This window comes from Gymnodraco acuticeps, unplaced genomic scaffold (assembly GCF_902827175.1).
Source record: "Gymnodraco acuticeps unplaced genomic scaffold, fGymAcu1.1, whole genome shotgun sequence".
In the NCBI taxonomy this organism is placed as follows: domain Eukaryota; kingdom Metazoa; phylum Chordata; class Actinopteri; order Perciformes; family Bathydraconidae; genus Gymnodraco; species Gymnodraco acuticeps.
This window is the reverse complement of record NW_022990403.1, coordinates 116,458-141,709: the sequence shown is the minus strand read 5'-3', so window position 1 is coordinate 141,709 and position 25,252 is coordinate 116,458. Positions and strand designations below refer to the sequence as shown.

Below are 25,252 nucleotides of genomic sequence, written 5' to 3'. Positions count from 1 at the left end.
GCATTGCAAAGCTGAGAAACTTACTGTATAGTGTGTTTAGTCCCGGTCGAGGTGTGCTCTCTCTCTTTCTCGGTGCAGGAATCAATAGGTTGTTTGTGTTGTCATTTACAGCTCACCCATTAAACCCCGGATGTAGTAATAATCAAATATTACAGATAAAAATAAAGAGCCGTCAATGACCCAGAACACGTTGCTCTTCTCTCCCCCAGCCTCACAGGCACAGCTTAGCTAACATCCTCACTAACACACAAAGGGGGCAGACATCCCATAATAATCCCCCCCCCCCCCTCCCACACTCACAGGACTCTGCATAGTTACCTCGCAACGGACAGACCATAATACTCAGCCGACTGCCCCCACCCCCCACCCTCCTCTCCACCACGCGCACGTACGCACGTATGCCTACACTGCTGCACATGCATGCACGAGGCACATTGCATGCAAGCACTCCTTCCCCTTTTCCTATGACTAGTCCCAGCCCCCTTAGCAACCCCGTTGTCATGGTGACAACCCCCCCCCCCCCTCCTTCCCTGCCCACCTCGACAGACCATAATACTCAAGCAGTACCAGCATGCATCCCATAATATACAACTCCAAAAAAGACATGAAAAAACACACACACACACACCAGTCACATGGTCCCAGGGGAGCTCAAGTCCACCGGTGACAGACCATAATACTCACTGAGCATCCACCTGGGAGTGCCAAGAAGTCAAAGAGCTTCACTTTGGTTGCTCCAAAACACAGGAAGCCTGCAGGCAGCAGAACTGGATCAAATACTTTGATGATGCCTTCAATGCTTCTCGAGGCCTTCTGATGTTATTACAAACTTAACCACATCATGAGGCTTTCACTTTATCGACAAGTCCTTTGAATGCACCGCAGGCCAACAAGTGGGACCGTCCACCACAGAAATTAGTGGCAGGTGTACATCATATAGTATCTGGATGTACTGTGCAGGTCAATGGGGAGGACATTCATTCATAAAACACAACAAATGCTGCATTCAAGTTCAGTTTGATGTAAAGGAGATTTGAGGAGTTGCTGCACATTGGAGGCACTTTGAAAAAGCAAAATATATGAATGTAAGAGTTTAATCAGAATGAGAAATCCTTTATTTGTCCAACAGCGGGGTAACTTCCAGCATAACAACAAAGAGATGAGACTAACACATTAAATAAAGAGGCTAAAACACGCCTTAATCAAATATGGTTTACATAATACCAGTATATTGATGTGCCGTGGTGGGGCAGGGCCAGACTGGGACAATAAATCAGGCCGGGAGTTATACACCCAGCCAGGCCACTACCATTGTTTTTGTGCCATTTTGCTGGATTTATTTGTCAATATTTACAGCGTTGCTGCCCATAGTGATAGCCCTATAGTTTAAATCTACTACCCAAAAATAAACATATGGACATGGGTCACTATTTTTAAAAAAATGTGAAAATCTATTTAGGAACCTGCCCATGTGCACATATTTTAAGTGGGGGTGGACCTCAAATCCTCTAGGGGGGTCCGGGGGCATGCTCCCCCGGTAAGATTTTTGTGTTAAATGTTGGAGTTAAATGCATCAATCTGGTGCATTTTGAGGGGGAAATAAAGAGACTAGATCTATGGAAACACCCATATGAAACAGAACTGTATACATTTAAATAATCATAAGAATATGGCCATAACCAATAACATACCTTATTACATGGCTTAGTTGAATACTCGATTCTGATTGGTCAATTCAGAACACGTGACACGTTGTTAATACCGTTACCGAACAGACAGACCGCTGTCAAGGACTTATTGACCGTTGTTAAGGACGCTCACATCTTCAGAAAGAAGTCCGGTCGATTTAACTGTATACCGTTGGGCCGAAAAGTGCTTTTCGAACTGGGACATGAAAAACAGCGCAGAAGTAACGGGGCAGAAACCCTCCTTTTTACGCAGCGGTCCAGACATAGACATCAAACGGCGACACATATTCAGTTGCCAGTTACTTTGGCATTAGGGCAGGGATATCTAGATACTTTCCAAGGTTTGACATAATGAATTGTAATTCAAACGTTTCTGGAAGTTCAATAGAACGAAAATTAAAAACAGTTATTTTAGATGACACAGCTAACGTGTAGGGTTGGAATATTTCGAGCCGTGCCTGAATGCACCTCTGCCCAGCGTTTGCTCCCGCCAGAAATAAATTTAAACCGCCACTGTGTCTCCGCCCCCTCAGAAAATTATAAATATAGGCAGCTCCTCGCCTCCTTTTCACTACAACCTTCAACAACCGATTCTTCAGTGTCGGAAAGAAGCAGGGTGAAAAATCTTACAAAAATGGTGAGTACTGACGAACAAAACAATTATATAAATAATAAAACTACCGGTAATTAGATTTTTTGCCGTTGAAATCCCGTTTATGTGCCTAAATTGTGGTAGCTTTAGTCCAAACAGTTGGCGCAGTTTAAATCATAACGGTTGAAATTGGCCGTTAAAACGGAACTTTCATCGCTTTAAACTACAGTCAAAGATACTGTTAACTGTGATGGTTATTCTCGCGTCCAGGAAAGAGAAGCTTAAAAAGGAGACTAAATGGAGTCTCTGAGATGTTTTCAAATTGGTACTTTAATTAATAAAAAAGGCGCGGTAAAGTCACAAACAGGATATTTTCTGACAGAAAAGCAGCTTACGGTGGCCCTGAAGTGCAAGACACCACAGCATTTCAGAAAACACTACAGCATTTCAGAAAACACCACAGCATTTCACAAAACACTACAGCATTTCAGAAAACGACACAGTATTTCACAAAACACCACAGCATTTCACAAAACATTACAGCATTTCACAAAACGCCGCAGTATTTCAGAAAACACCACAGCATTTCACAAAACACTACAGCATTTCAGAAAACACAACAGCATTTCAGAAAAACACCACAGCATTTCAGAAAACACGACAGCATTTCACATTGGACGGAAAGGGTATTCCTTTAGGGAGAAACACTTTGTTTGTGATTGGACAGAGCCAGCCAGAGAAGCACTGCTGTGATTGGTTGTTTTTGCTGCCAGTCAAGAAATGACGCTTCGTGATTGGTCAACACCCGACAGCGAAATATGTCCCAACACATCAGCCATTAGCACACACTCAGAGCTCATAGCTCCTCATATCTGTTCAGAAACTGGACACAAGTTAAACATGTACAAAACACAGACTGTCTATGTCATGGCGAATACAGTTGCTGCTTTATTTATGTCTGTATGACGTTGTTGTGAGTGTGGACGGAGCAGCAACAGGTTAGTTTAGCCTGATGGGTCCGATTCCATTAAGAAAACACGCATTTTAAAAGCTTTTCGCATGCCGTCTTATCTGCAGACTTGTCAAAGCGTTAATTCATGGTTTTTACTAACCGTTATCAGTATGTAGTTACGATCGGCATCACTTTGAAACGTGTATTACAATTAAATCACGGTCAAATATGTTCATTTTGTTGTAGTTGGTATCTCCCATAGGATTTACATGGAGATACTTCCCGTCCCCTCTCCAGCGCGTCTTGTTTGAATGACAGGAGCAAACACAGCTGACAGCCGCGGTGAAACTCGAGCGATTAGAGCGATGCGAATATTGGGTGGTCTACCATAGTATTTACATGGAGATAAGCCCCTTAAAAACCATGAATTAATAAAGCATTAATTCTGTGTTTACTCCTGTTATTCAAACAAGACGCTGGAGAGGGGGCGGGCCGTATCTCCATGTAAATCCTATCGGAATCGGATCGATCAGGCTAAACTAACCTGTAGCTGCTCCGTCCACACTCACAACAACGTCATACATACAGACATAAATAAAGCAGTGACTGTATTCACCATGACATAGACAGTCTGTGTTTTGTATATGTTTAACTTTTGTCCAGTTTCTGAACAGATATGAGGAGCTGTGAGCTCTGAGTGTGTGCTAACGGCTGATGTGTTGGGCCAATCACGCAGCGTCATTTCTTGACTGGCAGCAAAAACAACCAATCACAGCAGTGCTTCTATGGCTGGCTCTGTCCAATCACAAACAAGAAGTGTTCTCCCTAAGGAATACCCTTTCCGTCCAATGTGAAATGCTGTGGTGTTTTCTGAAATGCTGTGGTGTTTTCTGAAATGCTGTGGCGTTTTGTGAAATGCTGTAGTGTTTTGTGAAATGCTGTAGTGTTTTGTGAAATGCTGTGGTGTTTTGTGAAATGCTGTGGCGTTTTCTGAAATGCTGTGGTGTTTTCTGAAATGCTGTTGTGTTTTCTTAAATGCTGTGGCGTTTTGTGAAATGCTGTTGTGTTTTGTGAAATGCTGTGGTGTTTTGTGAAATGCTGTGGCGTTTTCTGAAATGCTGTGGTGTCTTGCACTTCAGGGCCACCGTAGCAGCTGTCTCTGGCCCTCGCTAGCAGAGAAAAGAGGCCGAACCCCTCAGGTTTCGTTGTTTATATAGCCTCTCCTGGCTCCTCCCTGGGGGCCGGCTCTCCGACTATTTAATGTCCGTTGTTACACATATCACAGTATACAGACATTGTACATTCAATATATATCTAAACAGTCCTTTTCTCCTCCTTAACTCTTTCATGACTTTCCATTCAACACATTCCAAACGCTGTAATCAACACTCCAAAAAATACAGGAAATCCTTCACAGCAATTCGATTTCCGGTCGCTCCGAATGTTGTGACATGCTACCCACATCTGTAAATGATAACGTACTCAAATAAACTGTACCTTCATTTAATATCCAACAATAATAATATCTCGACGTCTATAGTTGTAGTGTTGAAATCAGTAGGTTTCGGTGTGCAACATCATATCATATCGCTGCTAAATTCACCTCTATAGGAAATGGTATATTAGCCTCATGCTAAATGCTAACCGGAGGTGAAGGATTTTCAGAATAAAAGTCTAACTGGTTGTGCACAAGAACTTCTGGTTTTTCAGTATAAAACAGCATTTAAACTAAAGGTACATTTAAGGTACATTATGCCATCAAAACATTGATTTTAATTTCTAACAATACTGTGTCGACATCTGGGCATTTCTCTCTCTCCAGTTTAATAGGAATAAAAGCATACAGTATAAAACAGTATGCGAAAAACTGTTTTCCCATCTTTGTGGGTTTGGAAGACATAAGGCTGGGCATTACTGTAAGCCGGTGTCAGTACCAGATATGTTCGGGTGTATTTCCGTCATATTCGTCATATTTTACGGCAACTCAAGAGGGCCATCACGGTCAAATTCCGAACATTTAAACATAGCCGACACTTCATTCTTTACTTTGTCCGTTATTATATGTAGAAGATTATACTTTTTCTCCGTCATGTTGTTTCCTGAGCAACAACTTCAAACAGGCATAGCCTACACTTCATTCTTTACTTTGTCCGTTATTATATGTAGAAGATATTAATTTTTTCTCCGTCATGTTGTTTCCATAGCAACAACTTCAAACAATAACAACTAACCGCTAGCCGCAAAGCTAGCTTCACAGCCACTGCTCCGTTTTCGGAGACTTTGCACACGTTTTTCACAAACATTTTCACACGCTAGGAGTACTTCCACTAGCTTCGTCTTGATCTGTAGATGTGATTTGATGTGTCGTGTGTCCCCCAACTCCTCTCCAAAGTTCAGATATTTAATAAAATACTCAGGGGAGTTTCCTGAATTGTCATGCCCAAAGCCAAGCACTAAGCCCTGGGTAAATTAAGAGGCTGATCTCGGGCACTTTTGTCCACTTTCCCTGGTGGTAGAAACTCAAGCCAGACATCCCTGGAATCGTCTCAGAGAGTAGATGATCAGTGGGGCCTTGTTTTTACTGAATGATGTGTTTTTTTACATTTTCACGCTAGGAGTATGGGAGTACTTCCATTCGCTTCGCCTTGATCTGTAGATGTGATTTGATGTGTCGTGTGTCTCCCAACTCCTCTCCAAAGTTCAGATACTATATAAAAATACTAAAAGGTAAATAAAACATTAAACATAATGACAAAATAACAACCTGAAAGATATGTATTCTATCTACACATTTCGTAATTATCTAATCTAGTGGCCTTATAAAAGTGTTGGCTAAAGTAACGCAGAATATATATATTTTTTAATTGTAAATAATTAGAAACATTATTTATGTGCACAAGTACATGGGACCCCACCATAGCACCCCACACATAACAAGCTGTCCCGAGTTCCTCCGGCTGCAGTTCCGCAGACGGCCGGTGTGTGGCAGCAGAGCGCTGGGAGCAGAGGGAGGTGAGTATATGACGGATATGACGGAAGACGGATCCGACGGAAATACACCCGAACATATCTGGTAGCCCGAACATATCTGGTACTGACACCGGCGAGCTAGAAGAATGCATCAGATAACGACCTGTCCATGAACGTTACAGAAAGGCAGGGCTTTGCAGCAGGGAGGAGAGATGTTGCTCGTTTTGGGAGGGGCAGACAGGAACACGTGACTCGGCACAAAGTCACTAGGGCTGCAGTCTAATAGTCCAAAAATCAGCTCCTAAGTTCTAACCCTATCGTCTATTCCTGAAACGTTAAGGGATAGTGGATAGGAGAATTCAAAAAGGAGTTAGGAGAAGAGACTGCGGTACTTTAGAGAATCCGACTGCACTTTCACTATCCGACGTGTTTATGATGCGCCAGCGGACGTCATGAATGTGCGTCTGCTGCTGTGGGGTAACCATGGAAACTACAGTTTTCTATACAGCGGACTACATCATGGATGTTTAATAAGAAGGAGGGACTACTGTAAACTCATCTAGAGACTCTGCACCGTGCTCTGATGCTGTTGCTTTGCTTTATGAACGTGGACAACAGAGAAACATATTCTTCATGACCAAAGTTGGAATTGAAATAAAAAAGGTCCACATTAATACAAATGATCCCAATACGTATGATTGAATGAAAAGATCTTAAAATCAATACAAATGTATTTATTATAAACGTTAGTCCTTAACATCTATCACTGTGTACATCACCATTCAAACATCTTTTAAAAGTTGAACAAACCCCACACAGCTCAGTGAGATGTTGACTTTATTTGATAATTTCAGTAAAAACTAACGTTCATATTTCTCTTTTTGATTATAATACTGATCAACGTTCAAAACAAAGCACTTTGGCAACTTACCACATACGTTTTAAAATGCTTAATAAGCACCGTAACTTTCATGATATTATTTCTCCGCCATAATCGTTTGTTTCCGTGAACGGCCGAATGTTGTGTGACGGCAAATGCTGCAACTGCAAGGCATTGTGGGGCAGCATTTTCTCCTCTCCTTTCGGTGAGGGAGGTCCAGTGGTTCCTAAGCTAAAGGAGGTTATAAAGGAAGTTTGAAACCTCCTTTCCTATCATCTAGAGCAGTGGTTCCCAAACTGTTTGTGCCCAAGGCACACCAAAGGACAAGTACAAATCTCAAGGCACACCTATTGTGCAAAATAGCCCTTATAACACGTGTTATCACTCATATTATGTCAAATATCTGTAAATGTGCATAATTATTTACTACAAATTCGAAAATGTAATCTGCTCAAAAGTAACCGTTTGTCTCTCCTCCACAGCGTGAGTGTATCTCTATGCATGTCGGCCAGGCCGGAGTCCAGATGGGCAATGCCTGCTGGGAGCTCTACTGCCTGGAGCACGGCATCCAGCCTGACGGTCAGATGCCGAGTGACAAGACCATCGGAGGAGGAGACGACTCCTTCACCACCTTCTTCAGCGAGACTGGAGCCGGCAAACACGTCCCCAGAGCCGTCTTTGTGGACCTGGAGCCCACTGTAATTGGTAAGGATACATATATTTGTATTTAAACGTGAAATAATATTTCTGAAGAAGACGGGTAGGACAGACGGATAAATAGATGCTTATTGAACCCAAATTGGGAAATGATTTAGTTGCCGCAGCAGTGTGTTCAGGCATTAAAATATATAAATAATCAAATAAAATCAATAAACAGCAAATATAATATCTACAGTAGAATATACGTGTATCTAAAATATTCTGGATTATTCTGGTTCAATACCCATGACTGTACCGTGTTGTTCCTCAGATGAAGTCCGTACAGGAACCTACCGCCAGCTCTTCCACCCCGAGCAGCTGATCACCGGTAAGGAGGACGCAGCCAACAACTACGCCCGCGGTCACTACACCGTCGGCAAGGAGATCATCGACCTGGTGCTTGACAGGACTCGCAAACTGGTGAGTTCTTCATCTCATTACATGTTGCAAGTGAAGCCTTTAAAATAAAAACATATTTCGATTGATGGCAAAACATTTAAAACCATTATCCCTTATTTCCAGGCTGACCACTGCACAGGGCTCCAGGGTTTCCTGATCTTCCACTCCTTTGGAGGAGGAACCGGCTCTGGCTTCACCTCCTTGCTGATGGAGCGTCTCTCTGACGACTACGGCAAGAAGTCCAAGCTTGAGTTTGCGGTTTACCCCGCCCCCCAGGTGTCCACCGCTGTGGTGGAGCCCTACAACTCCATCCTAACCACCCACATCACCCTGGAGAACGCCGACTGTGCCTTCATGGTGGACAATGAGGCCATCTACGACATCTGCCGCAGGAACCTGGACATCGAGCGCCCTACCTACACCAACCTCAACAGGCTGATTGGACAGATCGTCTCCTCCATCACCGCCTCCCTGCGCTTCGATGGTGCCTTGAATGTGGATCTGACTGAGTTCCAGACCAACTTGGTGCCTTACCCTCGTATCCACTTCCCTCTGGCCACTTACGCCCAGTTATCACCGCAGAGAAGGCCTACCACGAGCAGCTGTCGGTGGCTGACATCACCAACGCCTGTTTCGAGCCAGCCAACCAGATGGTGAAATGCGACCCCCGCCACGGCAAGTACATGGCCTGCTGCCTCCTGTACCGTGGTGATGTGGTGCCCAAAGATGTCAACTCTGCCATCGCCACCATCAAAACCAAGCGCACCATCCAGTTTGTGGACTGGTGTCCCACTGGCTTCAAGGTGGGCATCAACTACCAGCCCCCTACCGTGGTTCCTGGAGGAGACCTGGCCAAGGTGCAGAGGGCCATGTGCATGCTGAGCAACACCACCACCATCGCAGAGGCCTGGGCTCGCCTGGACCACAAGTTCGACCTGATGTACGCCAAGAGGGCCTTCGTCCACTGGTACGTTGGAGAGGGGATGGAGGAGGGAGAGTTCTCTGAGGCCAGAGAGGATATGGCTGCCCTGGAGAAGGATTATGAGGAGGTGGGCACCGACAGCGTGGGGGACGAAGGAGAAGAAGGGGAGGAGTACTAAGTCACTGAAACATCTGTGGTGAAGACTCTGACCCTCCAGAGCCTGGACGACCATCTCTTTAGCTTGGCTTCAGTTATTTTGGCACGTGACTCAAGATTTTAAACTCTTAACGATGAAGGACACCGTAATGTTTAACTAGGTTTTTTAAAAACAAACAGGGTTCAGCTGTTGCATCTGGTGACTTACATTTTTTTTGTATCTTTCTATTTTCTTTTGAGTCATTCCAAATGTTGGTTAACTGCATTGTTCTGACAGGCATTGATGATGGGATGCCAGGCCGGGGGAGGCAACCTGTACACTGACTAAACCATTTCAATAAAGTGCACCTGTGTTCCGACATGACATCTGCCTCTTCCATTAAATGACTTTATATCAAGGTGAATGTGACTTCCCTATCTGGTACAGAAAATAACACGATATATTTTTCAATGATGATGAGAACATTTTTTTTTTTTAAAGGACCATTCAATCGAATTTTCAAATGTTATGGCGTGTGAGATCCGAGTCAAAATAATTAAAATGACTGAGTTAAACCTCAACTAAACAGACACACATCTGCTTTAAGGAAGTTAGTGCATACTCATGCCTACAATTAAATGTTCCTATATGACCCAATGCAAATGTACTTGCTATTCACTTTGCAATTACTCATTTGATTAAATATAATGTGACTATAAATAAAATACAGACAGCGGAGATAAATACTCTTAACGTTTGTCGCTCGTGCTTTTAGTGCACATCTTTCAACTAAAAGAGCTATTTATCTGCTTACTTTGATCAGTGTCTCCTTCAGGCTTTATGCTGACCTCTTTACTGCAGTGTTAACTTGATCAGCTTTGAAATGATCAATTAAACGCAGACCCCACTGAGCTCAGATCCGTCACTTATTGATGCACAGAAGACTTTGTGTCCTAACCTCATATTTTATTATCATTTGTGATTATGCTCTCCTGAGATTGTTTACAAGCTATAAAACCCAGTGATGAGAAGATTGACAAATCAGAAAGTGTTTTTGGGAGGTGTGTGGCGCAGTGGCTTAGTGCGTTGGTGTTCAGATCAGGGGAGCACAGGTTCAAACCCCACTGCATGTCGTTGTTTCTGGGCAAGACACTTCACCCCAAATTGCTCCTGTGGGGGTTGTCCACAGTATTGAGTATGTAAGTCGCTTTGGATAAAACCGTCTCACAAATAACATGTAATGTTTTTCCTCTCCGAACACACATACAACTAAGATCGCAGGCGTGTTCTCCGAGGCAAGAAAGTTGAACACATAGGATTTTATGGAGAAATACTCCTGTTCAAATGTAATGCTTAAGACATCTACTGTACGCTCAACAGGCACTTTTTGTTAACATAACTGAAATATATTCCCAGTGGTGTACTCTACAGACAGTGTGTAACACAACACATCCCTTGGTTAACAAACTGCACCTCCTTGATAAGCACTAAACAATTAAGCTTTAATTCCTCCACAAAGCAGGTGAGTGCAATGCCTTACATAACATAAATACCTCAGGATTAAACCAGGAGTGTTTGTTTAGTGGTGCTAGGAATAGTTTTCAGTTTGTTTTTTAAGTAATATCTTTTTGCACAAACAGGTAAGTTCAGGGTTCACTTTACAATGAAAAAATGTAGATTTATGAACAGAGAGTCCACAGCACCTGAGGCCTGTACTACGAAGCCGGATTTTCGCTTAGCAAGCTAACTTCAGGGTAAACTCTGGGTTTCCGGTCCTACGGCGCTGGTTCTCTTCTTACCGGGCTAGATCTCCATGGTAACTTATGTTCCAGGAGATCAAGTCAGTGAAAGCACCGCCTGCTGACCAATCAGAGCTCAGTGTGCGGAGTTGAAAGCGATCAAGTCATATTACTGGATAAGGAAATACAGAAAAACTGCCGTTGCAGGAAAGACGGCCGGCAAAAATCAACTGACTGAATGTGAAAATTAATAGAATGTCACCGCCCATCTTCAGAGCAATCTGACTAATATATAACATTAGCGTTAAGAAAGCTTACTTAAAGGGGACCTATTATGCTATATTGGAAACATATATTGTAGGGCCATATAAAACATGTCTGTGAAGTTGTTTGCTTAAAATACCAAACAGTTCACCCTAACGAGTGCTTGTTTCTATAGTAACCCCTGACCCGCTTCTTGCTCTTCTCTCATTGGAGGATGCTCTCTCACTTTCACTTTCTCTCCTCTGCTTCTGCTTACTGCGCATGCTCCGGATAGCGAATCGGCTCATTGCTCAATAGTTTACTACTATATTAGATCAATTTCTAATAGCATGGGATGAAGGAGAGGCTGTAAAATACCCGGATTGTACCGATGCAATTAGCTGTTTTTAGTTTTTAAAATCAAAAGTGAAAGTACTTTGTTTTTTTTGTGTTTGATAGAGGTTGTTTCACTTGATCTTTTAGTAACATACTAACAGTTAATCATCTAAAAACACTCTTTATTCCTAAAAAAACCACTCAGTTCCTAAAAACACGGACACCGGAGGACTCCCTAATGATGATTCAAGTCATTTTGTTTGGATACTTCCTGACGTGCGTTTCTGGTAAGATAACTCATGATGGCATATTGACGCAGCACTGAATGGACACTAAATGTACCTTCAGTTATGAATCTTGTAAAGAAATATTAATTTAACCTTAATGTAATTGGCACTAATTAAATGGAAAATGGAGATAGTGTTAACTTCCTACACTTACAATTAATTGTATCAAATGAACTGCTAATGTATGACCTAGAATAATTTCGTGCATAATGGATCATTTTAACATGCACAAATATGAAAAAGTAAATGTCATCAGATGTGTGAGAAGAAAGAGATCTTAGCAATACATAGGAGTTGAATTCAATGACTTGTCTTTATATAGAGTTTGTCAAATGTAATTAATCTGGAAATCAACAACTGCTTTTAAAATCAACACAAAAATAATTTTAGGAAATATCTCAGAACTCTGTCAGGTAATCTGTCCCAGGTAATGTAAGGACATCATTAGGAAATAGTGGCTCCATAAAATAAAGTCTTGCTTTTTGTTCATTAGTAGTCTTCTGTTATTCATTTACCTAATTATGTTAAAAAAGTAAAATGTTATCCCCCACTTCTCGGGTAATAACTTGTCATTCATTAATTCTAGATGAGTCAACGTTTTCAAGTTTTATATTCCCTCTGTTCCTCAGGTGACGGGGTTGCGGATGTGGTTCTCTCTTGCACCCTGGTGGAGGAGGGGGTGGGGGTGGATGGGATGGGAGGCGGGTCTCAGTTCAGACGGACTCCAGCCACTCTCATCCTAAGAGACGTCCCAGTGGCTCCTGACCAATCCCTGGAGACGCTCACTCCGTTTGTCCCGCCTTCAATCCCTGACCCAGATGCCATCCTGTTAGAAGCCAAAGGTGGTTACTTCCTTCCTTTATATTAAAAATTTGGTGTAAAATGAGCATGGCCATTTTAAGGTTCATATCAGTATGTAGTGTCTCTACTTTAAAGAGTCCTCTCCTGCTGATGTTCAGGTGTATATCAGTATGTAGTATCTCTACTTTAAAGAGTCCTCTCCTGCTGATGTTCAGGTGTATATCAGTATGTAGTGTCTCTACTTTAAAGAGTCCTCTCCTGCTGATGTTCTGGTGTATATCAGTATGTAGTGTCTCTACTTTAAAGAGTCCTCTCCTGCTGATGTTCAGGTGTATATCAGTATGTAGTGTCTCTACTTTAAAGAGTCCTCTCCTACTGATGTTCAGGTGTATATCAGTATGTAGTGTCTCTACTTTAAAGAGTCCTCTCCTGCTGATGGTCAGGTGTATATCAGTATGTAGTGTCTCTACTTTAAAGAGTCCTCTCCTGCTGATGTTCAGGTGTATATCAGTATGTAGTGTCTCTACTGTGACATGTCTCCATGCTTTAATGTTCACAAAGTTCTTTATTTTTCTCATACTGCCTGTGCTGCAGCACCTCTTTTCACCCTCTGTCTGAAACCAGAGCCCAGTCTGCTCTGATTGGTTAGCTCTGTTGTGATACCGCTTAGAGATGTCCCGCCCCTTAGTCTATCACGTACAATGTGTTGGAGCGCTAGCCAATAGAAGCGCAAGTGTTACATAGTGATGTCAGTATGACCAACAAAGGAGTCCAATGGAGAAGTTTCATGTGTGTGTGCGGGAGAGGGAACACAGGGATTTTAGCCTTTGCAGACCATTTACATGCACACAAACCTATATAACACTACAGGAAAGGGTGAAAAAACCCTCTTTAAATGCCTCTTGTCCTTCCCTCTGTTGCAGTGTCGTCCCCTCAGATCCCTGATGCTCATGTGTTGCTCCACGCTGACTGCAATGAGCAGGAGGTGACGTGTGAACTGAGCCGTTACTCTCCTCATGGACCCCAGGAGGCTCAGGAAGCGACTCATTTCCTGGTGTCTCTGAGTGTGGAGGGAGGCGAGTTCAGCACTGCGTTCATTCTGCAGACTTCAGTGGTGGAGAGGGACCATTCGACCCTCATTCAAAATAAACTGGGTCTACCTCTCAGTCCCTCGGGAACTCTTCTCACTGAAGGTTAGAACAAGTGTTTTATATCACTCTTTGTATTGCCTTCCATCAATAACATCCAGAGGTGGGAAGTAGTGGAGTACAAATACTTTGTTACTGTACATTTTTATGGTATCAGTACTTTACTCTGCTACTTCTTTTGTGCGACGACTTTTTACTTTTACTTCTTACATTTTGAACCCAAATACCTGTACTTTCTACTTCTTACATGTTGAACTCAAATACCTGTACTTTCTACTTCTTACATGTTGAACTCAAATACCTGTACTTTCTACTTCTTACAGTTTGAACTCAAATACCTGTACTTTCTACTTCTTACATGTTGAACTTAAATACCTGTACTTTCTACTTCTTACATGTTGAACCCAAATACCTGTACTTTCTACTTCTTACATGTTGAACTTAAATACCTGTACTTTCTACTTCTTACATGTTGAACTCAAATACCTGTATTTTCTACTTCTTACATGTTGAACTCAAATACCTGTATTTTCTACTTCTTACATGTTGAACTTAAATACCTGTACTTTCTACTTCTTACATGTTGAACTCAAATACCTGTATTTTCTACTTCTTACATGTTGAACTTAAATACCTGTACTTTCTACTTCTTACATGTTGAACTCAAATACCTGTATTTTCTACTTCTTACATGTTGAACTCAAATACCTGTACTTTCTACTTCTTACATGTTGAACCCAAATACCTGTACTTTCTACTTCTTACATGTTGAACTCAAATACCTGTACTTTCTACTTCTTACAGTTTGAACACAAATACCTGTACTTTCTACTTCTTACATGTTGAACACAAATATCTGTACTTTCTACTTCTTACATGTTGAACCCAAATACCTGTACTTTCTACTTCTTACATGTTGAACACAAATACCTGAACTTTCTACTTCTTACATGTTGAACTCAAATACCTGAACTTTCTACTTCTTACATGTTGAACACAAATACCTGTACTTTCTACTTCTTACATGTTGAACACAAATACCTGTACTTTCTACTTCTTACATGTTGAACCCAAATACCTATACTTTCTACTTCTTACATGTTGAACCCAAATACCTGTACTTTCTACTTCTTACATGTTGAACACAAATACCTGTACTTTCTACTTCTTACATGTTGAACTCAAATACCTGAACTTTCTACTTCTTACATGTTGAACTCAAATACCTGTACTTTCTACTTCTTACATGTTGAACACAAATACCTGTACTTTCTACTTCTTACATGTTGAACACAAATACCTGTACTTTCTACTTCTTACATGTTGAACTCAAATACCTGTACTTTCTACTTCTTACATGTTGAACACAAATACCTGAACTTTCTACTTCTTACATGTTGAACACAAATACCTGTACTTTCTACTTCTTACATGTTGAACTCAAATACCTGTACTTTCTACTTCTTACATGTTGAACACAAATACCTGTACTTTCTACTTCTTACATGTTGAACACAAATACCTGTACTTTCTACTTCTTACATGTTGAACACAAATACCTGTACTTTCTACTTCTTACATGTTGAACACAAATACCTGTACTTTCTACTTCTTACATGTTGAACACAAATACCTGTACTTTCTACTTCTTACATTTTGAACACAAATACCTGTACTTTCTACTTCTTACATGTTGAAACCCAAATACCTGTACTTTCTACTTCTTACATGTTGAACCCAAATACCTGTACTTTCTACTTCTTACATGTTGAACACAAATACCTGTACTTTCTACTTCTTACATGTTGAACCCAAATACCTGTACTTTCTACTTCTTACATGTTGAACTCAAATACCTGTACTTTCTACTTCTTACATGTTGAACCCAAATACCTGTACTTTCTACTTCTTACATGTTGAACCCAAATACCTGTACTTTCTACTTCTTACATGTTGAACTCAAATACCTGTACTTTCTACTTCTTACATGTTGAACTCAAATACCTGTACTTTCTACTTCATACATGTTGAACTCAAATACCTGTACTTTCTACTTCTTACATGTTGAACTCAAATACCTGTACTTTCTACTTCTTACATGTTGAACACAAATACCTGTACTTTCTACTTCTTACATGTTGAACTCAAATACCTGTACTTTCTACTTCTTACATGTTGAACTCAAATACCTGTACTTTCTACTTCTTACATGTTGAACTCAAATACCTGTACTTTCTACTTCTTACATGTTGAACTCAAATACCTGTACTTTCTACTTCTCTCATTTTCCAAACAGCTGGTTCCTTTAGTCTGAATGTGTGTTTTGTGGCGTGATCATTATTCTTTAGAGTCATTGCGTGCCTATTGATTTGAACACGATCCGTGTATCCATCATTTCCTGGTCTTCTCTAAAGAAGAGGGACCAATGGAAACGTTGTCATGTTGCCGTTGTTCAGCATGGAAACATTCATTAGCTAACAATGACATTATTGTTCTATTAATATAAAGGGAGGTCAGGTACTCTTTGAAGCAGCTGCTAGTTATGGGTACTTTTTACTAAGTACATTTCAAAGCCTCTTTACTTTTACTTGAGTAAAGAAGTTTAGTCAGTACTTCTACTTTCACCAGAGTATTTTTAAACACGAGTATCTGTACTTCTACTTGAGTAAAGGATGTGTGTACTTTTGCCATCTCTGATAACATCACAACAGACTATTTTTTCTCTCTGTTTTCTGTCCTGCAGTGATCTTCCTGGTGTTTTCCCGCATAAAGTCTGTGTCCGCTCCTCTGAGAGGAGACGTTCTCCTGTCCTGCGGCTTCAGGCAGCAGGAGACCCCCTTAGCGCAGGAAGTGGCCGTTGAATGGCGACTGCAGCACCGGGGGAAAGGCTGGAAAGTGTTTGAAATGAAGACGAGGCTGGATGATGCAGAGGGGAGCACAGTGGGTGAGTGCTGCCACTGGTATTCTGCTTTATCTGGATCAGACATCCGTTTTACCACAACGGAGATATTTACAGCGTTACAACAGCAAAGATTAAAAGATTAAAAAAAACAGCATTATAAAATTAAGTGGCAGCAAGTTACCATATAAAAGTAATTCAAAGTACAGCAGCCACTAATAACTAGTCGAGAGTAAAAAGTGTCATTGCACATGACCTGTGTGTGTGTGTGTGTGTGTGTGTGTGTGTGTGTGTGTGTGTGTGTGTGTGTGTGTGTGTGTGTGTGTGTGTGTGTGTGTGCGTGTGTGTGTGTGTGTGTGTGAAAAGTACTCTGGTGTGAAAGCGCCTAATGTTTCACAATCACAACCTTTTGTGAACGCAGAGTGGCTGTTTTGACATCACAGAATAGTTGGGGTATTTAAATATTTAAAACAAACGTAATATCATTCAGAAATATGTCATGATATTATTTAATAAATATGTTGTTGAACCACAATACATGGATGAGGTAACTGAGACATATAGTAACTTTGAAACTTGTGTTCGTAATCATCAGTTTGTGTGATTACTTTGGGATTGAATTCCTCTTAACCACGTAATAAATGGGTTGTTAAATTATCATTTTTTTAACATTTAATTAGTGAGATGGTTCAGCTAGGACCAAGCTCTAAAACTTCATAATTGGTCATCAATTTGTGTAGTTACTCTAGGAATTAATCTTGTATGTAAACTGCATTCAACAGCCTTAGCTAAGTATAAGCAGTCTGCGCAAAACATACAAGTAAGAGAGAAAGAAACAACAAAAAGCTGTCTCTAAATCAAGCCAGAAGATGGACCTCGAGTTGAGATTGTTTTTCAATTATTTCGGTTTCATTCTCTGTGGTCAGTGCTGGCAGAAAGGAAGGGTTCGAGCGTGAACGCCTCTCTGGTCGTCGGACAGGGAGACGCCTCGTTGACTCTGTCCCGGCTGAAGGCGCTGGACGAGGGGACGTACATCTGCACCGTCACCCTCGAGCCTTTCAACGCCCAGCAGGTCATCCAGCTGCACGTCACTCGTAAGTTTAAACTCAGACCAGACTCAGTTTGATCCCACAGGCAACGAGGCAAGGCCAGTTTATTTAAATAGCACCTTGATACGCTTATACTGTGCAATATGATGCAGTACTATAGTATATACCAGTCAAAAGATACAAGTACTTTAAGCTTTGAGATACTTTTTATGTATCTGATTATTTCCATTTCAGTTGTTCACTTATTATTTAGCACCTCTCAACACAAGGCAATTCAAAGTGCTTTACAAACATGAAAGACATTAAGACATTTATTATAAAATGGCATTTAAAAACACTCCTTTCAAAGCAAAGATAATAAAACATGAATAAAGTGACAGTGCAATGTGAGATACACACATCTGAAATGTTTAGCTCTGACTCAATCATTGCTCACTTTTTAGCAGAAATTCTATGACCTTACTTTCTTTCTACTTTAATGTCTTAATGTATATTATTTAATTTCATATTCTGTTCTTGTATCATATTCTATTCACATGTATATAGACTTCTTGCACTACGTTTTATTTGTATTTTATTTTACATGTTGCGTTGTTGGAGGAGCTCAGGTCAGAAGAATGTCATGTTATTTCCGTAGCTTTGTGCATCTGACAATAAAACCTTTGAATCTTTGAATATATCAATTAATCTTTGTTTTCAGAACCTCCTGAGGTTTCCCTCTCAGAGGAGAAGTTTGTTTTGAAGATGGACCCGCCCCAGACGCTGAGCTGCCACTGCTCTAAATATTATCCACTGGATGCTCAGGTCTGTCACTAGATGTTATAACAATTCAATGTTTTCGATTATTACTTGGATGCTTTTTAACCTTTGTACTGTGTTAATATTAACTTTACACACGTCTTTTTTTGCCGTCTGTGAGGGAAAGAAATACTGAAATCTGTATTTTTTAAAATCTTTTTTCCTTCTAATTTGTTATTCTTTTCTAAATAACACACTGTTATTTACTCACTAATAACACACAATTATCCTTGTTTTTATTTATTGGTTTAATTCCATAATCTCTGGCTTTTTTGGCGTCCGTCAGGATCTGAATTTCAAAATAAAAATAACCGGAAACAGACGTAGGCCTAAAAGGGACATTTCGAGCATCATTGCGATACACAGCCACTGAACTGATTACCCAAGATCCTCAGCTATGGCTTAAGCTCGCTGATTGGATGTTTTAGCCGCAATGCACGTTGGGATATGGTGTGAATGCCATATGAAATCTGAAAAATTATATTAATTCAGTTTCTTATTATTATTCTTTTTTTGATCATTAAAAACTCACCTGTTCACAATTGTAAGGGAAACTTCTGTGTAGCAATGCAGTGGGAGTCACCGACTCAGGAAAGAGACACGGGAAGAGCAGGAGCTTTGATGTCAAACACTGGAGGTTTATTTGGAGTTACGGCCGGAGAATTCACATCACAAGTCCAAGAGCCAGAGGTTCTGACTTCACGGTAGAGTTGCCACGTCAATTCTAAAGAACTCTTTAACTAGTTCTGAGAGCATCATCAAACTGCTGCATAACAAGATAAAATCATAACACCTCTATCAGCTGACGCCAACAGGCAGGAACATAGAACCATAACACCTCTATCAGCTGACGTCAACAGGCAGGAACATAGAACTATAACACCTCTATCAGCTGATCCAACAGGCAGGAACATAGAACTATAACACCTCTATCAGCTGACGCCAACAGGCAGGAACATAGAACCATAACACCTCTATCAGCTGATCCAACAGGCAGGAACATAGAACCATAACACCTCTATCAGCTGATCCAACGGCAGGAACATAGAACCATAACACCTTATCAGCTGATCCAACAGGCAGACATAGAACTATAACACCTCTATCAGCTGATCCAACAGGCAGGAACATAGAACCATAACACCTCTATCAGCTGACGCCAACAGGCAGGAACATAGAACTATAACACCTCTATCAGCTGACGCCAACAGGCAGGAACATAGAACCATAACACCTCTATCAGCTGACTCCAACAGGCAGGAACATAGAACCATAACACCTCTATCAGCTGATGCCAACAGGCAGGAACATAGAACCATAACACCTCTATCAGCTGACGCCAACAGGCAGGAACATAGAACTATAACACCTCTATCAGCTGATCCAACAGGCAGGAACATAGAACCATAACACCTCTATCAGCTGACGCCAACAGGCAGGAACATAGAACCATAACACCTCTATCAGCTGACTCCAACAGGCAGGAACATAGAACCATAACACCTCTATCAGCTGATGCCAACAGGCAGGAACATAGAACCATAACACCTCTATCAGCTGACGTCAACAGGCAGGAACATAGAACCATAACACCTCTATCAGCTGATGCCAACAGGCAGGAACATAGAACCATAACACCTCTATCAGCTGATCCAACAGGCAGGAACATAGAACCATAACACCTCTATCAGCTGACGTCAACAGGCAGGAACATAGAACTATAACACCTCTATCAGCTGATCCAACAGGCAGGAACATAGAACCATAACACCTCTATCAGCTGACTCCAACAGGCAGGAACATAGAACCATAACACCTCTATCAGCTGACTCCAACAGGCAGGAACATAGAACCATAACACCTCTATCAGCTGACGCCAACAGGCAGGAACATAGAACCATAACACCTCTATCAGCTGACGCCAACAGGCAGGAACATAGAACCATAACACCTCTATCAGCGGACTCCAACAGGCAGGAACATAAAACCATAACACCTCTATCAGCTGACGTCAACAGGCAGGAACATAGAACCATAACACCTCTATCAGCTGACGTCAACAGGCAGGAACATAGAACCATAACACCTCTATCAGCTGACGCCAACAGGCAGGAACATAGAACCATAACACCTCTATCAGCTGACGCCAACAGGCAGGAACATAGAACCATAACACCTCTATCAGCTGACTCCAACAGGCAGGAACATAGAACCATAACACCTCTATCAGCTGACGCCAACAGGCAGGAACATAGAACCATAACACCTCTATCAGCTGATCCAACAGGCAGGAACATAGAACCATAACACCTCTATCAGCTGACGCCAACAGGCAGGAACATAGAACCATAACACCTCTATCAGCTGACGCCAACAGGCAGGAACATAGAACCATAACACCTCTATCAGCTGACGCCAACAGGCAGGAACATAGAACCATAACACCTCTATCAGCTGACGCCAACAGGCAGGAACATAGAACCATAACACCTCTATCAGCTGATCCAACAGGCAGGAACATAGAACCATAACACCTCTATCAGCTGACGCCAACAGGCAGGAACATAGAACCATAACACCTCTATCAGCTGACTCCAACAGGCAGGAACATAGAATCATAACACCTCTATCAGCTGATCCAACAGGCAGGAACATAGAACCATAACACCTCTATCAGCTGATCCAACAGGCAGGAACATAGAACCATAACACCTCTATCAGCTGACGCCAACAGGCAGGAACATAGAACCATAACACCTCTATCAGCTGACGCCAACAGGCAGGAACATAGAACCATAACACCTCTATCAGCTGACTCCAACAGGCAGGAACATAGAACCATAACACCTCTATCAGCTGACGCAAACAGGCAGGAACATAGAACCATAACACATCTATCAGCTGATGCCAACAGGCAGGAACATAGAACCATAACATATCTATCAGCTGACGCCAACAGGCAGAAACATAGAACCATAACACCTCTATCAGCTGATCCAACAGGCAGGAACATAGAACCATAACACCTCTATCAGCTGACTCCAACAGGCAGGAACATAGAACCATAACACCTCTATCAGCTGACGCCAACAGGCAGGAACATAGAACCATAACACCTCTATCAGCTGACGCCAACAGGCAGGAACAGGGAGACAGAACACTGAGAGCACAGCAGCCAAGGTTACGAGGTGCGTGTGCTCAGTCAGGACAGTTTGAACTGATCAACTGGGTCAAAGTTATGGGCCTTGGAAAATATTCCACAACAACCATGGCCTTTGACCCCTAACCCATCACAGTCCCCCTGCTTCCACTCCTACTGTTCCTCCTAGTATTATTAGTAATACTACTTTATTATTTGCCCCTCTTGTTCCCCGTGTAAAGCGGCATTGGGTCCCTTGAAAGGCGCTATTCAAATTGAATCCATTATTATTATTAACATTAATATTATAGCACAGTTTGATTAATTGATGGACAGGTCATATTTCTCTACTTTCTCCCTCCTTCCAGATTGCTTTTTTGTGAATTGATTTATGTTTTATGATATTTTGTGTATTTTACACTCTTTGTTTTATTTTTTCCGTTAAGTTTCTGGCTTTTGGTCTACTTCATTCCCTTTGTGTTCTGTTTTCTATTGTTAACCATTTTCTAACTGTAACTAAATGTGCTCTATTAATTCAGTTTCTTATTATTAAGATTATAGCACAGTTTGATTGATTGATTGACATCTCACTGTTCTCCCTCCTCTCAGATGGAGTGGTGGTCCCTCTCTCCTGAGGACTCAGAGCCCAAACTGCTCCTGGATCAGGGCTCTCTCTCCAGCCACCGGCAGCACGGAGACGGTTCCTACTCCCTGTCCTCTCACCTGTCTGTCCCCTCCAGCGTCTCCCCGGGGACCAGGCTCACCTGCAGGGTGTCCCACCAGGCCCTGGACGCCCCTGTGTCTCTCACTGTTGTGGTAGAAAGTCCAACACAAGGTAATAATGTGTGGCTGTTGCTGTGATGTTGTTTAAAGTTAACAAGAGAAACTTTGACAGAAGCCGTAATGTTTCAGAAACCCTCTTGTTTTACAGCAGCAGGGTTTAAGACACCCTGGTTCTCAACTACAGTTTTTCACTTGACCATCAGTACATTTCCGTTTAAATGACACAAAACCAATATCATTTTCCAAACCTCCATGTTAACTGAAGTTTAATTCAACTTTTCCTTGATTTAAATATGATCAAATATAACACACCTCCTTTTTGGGGAATTTTAAGTGTTTTTATGACTAATGGTCATTTTTATTTGTCCTACCCCAACCCTCCCTTATATTGTAAAGCCACTTTGATTCCTAGAAAAGCGCTATTAAAATATGATGTATTATTATTGCATTGTAGTCCACTCTATATTTAATCAGAAAGTGTATCATCAAATATTTTATGTCTTGAGAGTTGCTTTACATTACATACTGTGTATATCTTCTCTCTTCAGGCTCCTACTGGTGGGTCCTGGGTTTCCTGATCGTCAGCGTGCTGTTCTTCCACCAGGTCATGACATAAATAAGGATTTATTCGAACCCCCTGATCCCACCGGAAGCGTCTGCGCTGCGCTGCGGCTGTGCCGCGCTGCGCCGCGCTGCGACCTCCTCCTGCGACCTCCTCCTGCGACCTCCTCCTGCGTCCTAACCCACCAGGCGCGTTTCAAAACGTTGCGGAAGCGGAGCGTCGTGTGTGCAGCCTCGCAGTTGTTGGATGAACATTCCACTTCCTGCCCGCGCTGCGCTGCGCCGCGTCAAAAATAGGATTCATCCTATATTTTAGAAATTCCTTGCGGCGAGGAGCTTCTGGGACGCTTCGAGCCGTGGCGCAGCGTGGCTCAGCGTGGCTCAGCGGGTCTGGTGGAATAGCACCCATTGACTAGAGTGGCCGCGATCGCTAAAAACGCAGCAGCCGCAGCGCAGCGCAGACGCTCCTGGTGGGATTAGGGGGTAATAGATAATCCTGACTTTAAACTGAGCCCAGAGATATTTCCTGTTGTGAGTCTGTAAGTTATTATTAATGTTATAAGAAGATATCACTGGTTCTTTCCACTCGAGGGGTTAGACTTTCTTTTTGGATATAGTATTGCTGTTCTTGCACTATTTCTTTTTAACCCTCCTATTGTCTTCGTTTCCCCCTTACTTTGGTGTTCGCGGTCAAATTTGACCGGTCCTGTTTTAACTGCTATTACATTAACACAAAACCATTAATCATCACCAAATTTCATTTAACACCCTTTCAAACTGTACATATTGTATCAGACTACTGGTATACATGAAAATAGACACTGAACATGTATTGCGTGTGCCAGGTGTGATTCACATGGGGGGGTGGGCACATAAGGGGGGGGACACATCTAGAGTACATGTGTGTGTGTGTGTGTGTTTTATCTGATCCGATCCGGATATTTACTAATTCCTTTTCTTTATGGCGGTCATTTTTGACCGGGAACACCATGGTTGTTACAAAGTTGACTAAATCATCCAAAATGCAATGAAAGTGGTGATCCGCAATTGTATATGTTCAAATGTCTACTGTGAAGGATATCATGAAGCCTTAATGCAATCGAATGTAAAACAACAAAGTTATGATTGATGAAAGTAGTAAATCGGTCAGATTTGACGCGAAGACAACAGGAGGGTTAATTTGGTACTTGTATTTGTTTGTTGTCTTTTATGTTATGGCTTTTTTTTGTGCTTGATTTTCCATTTTGTTTCTCTTTTTGTAATTGACTTTTCACAATGAAGGATTATGTGACTGAACCAGATTGATTGAGGTGTTTGACGTGATCATCTTCAGTACATCTCTGTAAGCTTTGTAAGAAAGCTGGCATCACTAGGAGTATATATTGTGCAAGAAAACATTTTCCAACCAGGTCTAAAATGTCTCGATGTGTCAGGAGAATAAAACAAAGGTCAGTTGTGTTGATGATTTATTTATTGGCATCAGCAAAAGTGGTAAGCATGCATTTTGTTTTTCAGTTGCATCTTCTTACTGCATTTCCGAAACATGTTCTCTTATCTGCGTGGTAACAACCTGATGACATCGCTGCACAATATCATCAGACAACTAACTGCTTCCACCGAAAGCTTCAGAAGCTTCAAAAGTTGAACATTGCTCAACTTTTGCAGCCTGAAACGCCAGGAAAGCTCCGCTCTGCTTCCCACAATGCAGTTCGGCGAAAAGTGACGTCACCCCATTCAAAGTGAATGGGCAGACGCGTTGGAAACCGTTTTTGAAGCTGTCGAAGCTGTAGTGTGGACGGGCCGTTAACTTTTGAAGCTTCTGAAGCTTTCGGTGGAAGCGTCAGCCAATCAAATCATATGCCAGTACAAGCTCTAGCCAATTAAACCGCTGCTTGTGTGTCAGGGGCGGGAGATTCATGTGATTGGTTGTTGGTCGAGCTTCAGACACGCCCAGCTCCAAGCTTTTTTTGAAGCTGTAGTGTGGACGGGCCGTAGAGATGCTGATTTGAAACCGTTGTTACATACAGTTGCGGCATTTCCTGTTTCTGCCGGAGAGAGGGGAGGCCGTCCCAAAGCTTGCCGCTGTATTTACGGCCTGTCCACACAGCGGCGTGCGTTGAAGCTTCCAACGCTTCTGCCCATTCACTTTGAATGGGGTGACGTCACTTTTAGCTTTTTTATTAGCCTTAACATGAAGTAACATTAAGTAACCCAACATATTAAACAGTAAG

At 41.9% G+C, this 25,252-nt stretch overlaps 2 protein-coding genes and 1 pseudogene across 3 annotated transcripts in view; 2 read left to right on the top strand and 1 right to left on the bottom strand.

The window, feature by feature from the left end:
- Positions 1-298, bottom strand: part of chd4b (chromodomain helicase DNA binding protein 4b) — a 68,557-nt gene extending 68,259 nt beyond the window's left edge. Inside the window, 1 exon segment of the mRNA XM_034224869.1 lies at positions 25-298. The gene's annotated coding sequence lies outside the window, so the exon portion shown is untranslated.
- A 1,923-nt stretch (positions 299-2,221) lies between these two features.
- On the top strand, positions 2,222-9,624 carry LOC117551819 (annotated as a pseudogene).
- Positions 9,625-11,567: 1,943 nt separating this feature from the next.
- On the top strand, positions 11,568-23,853 carry LOC117551818 (tapasin-related protein-like). Of its 2 annotated transcripts, XM_034224876.1 has the most exons (9): positions 11,568-11,843; positions 12,473-12,685; positions 13,568-13,837; positions 16,536-16,736; positions 17,618-17,785; positions 18,441-18,544; positions 22,287-22,512; positions 23,009-23,080; positions 23,495-23,853. In XM_034224876.1, exons 1-8 carry the CDS (start codon positions 11,795-11,797, stop codon positions 23,074-23,076), a joined length of 1,299 nt encoding a protein of 432 aa, XP_034080767.1. In that variant the 5' UTR covers positions 11,568-11,794; the 3' UTR covers positions 23,077-23,080; positions 23,495-23,853. The 2 variants fall into 2 exon arrangements, with proteins under 2 accessions (XP_034080767.1, XP_034080766.1); XM_034224875.1 differs by lacking the exon at positions 23,495-23,853 and having other exon boundaries at positions 23,009-23,177.
- The last annotated feature ends 1,399 nt before the right edge of the window (positions 23,854-25,252 follow it).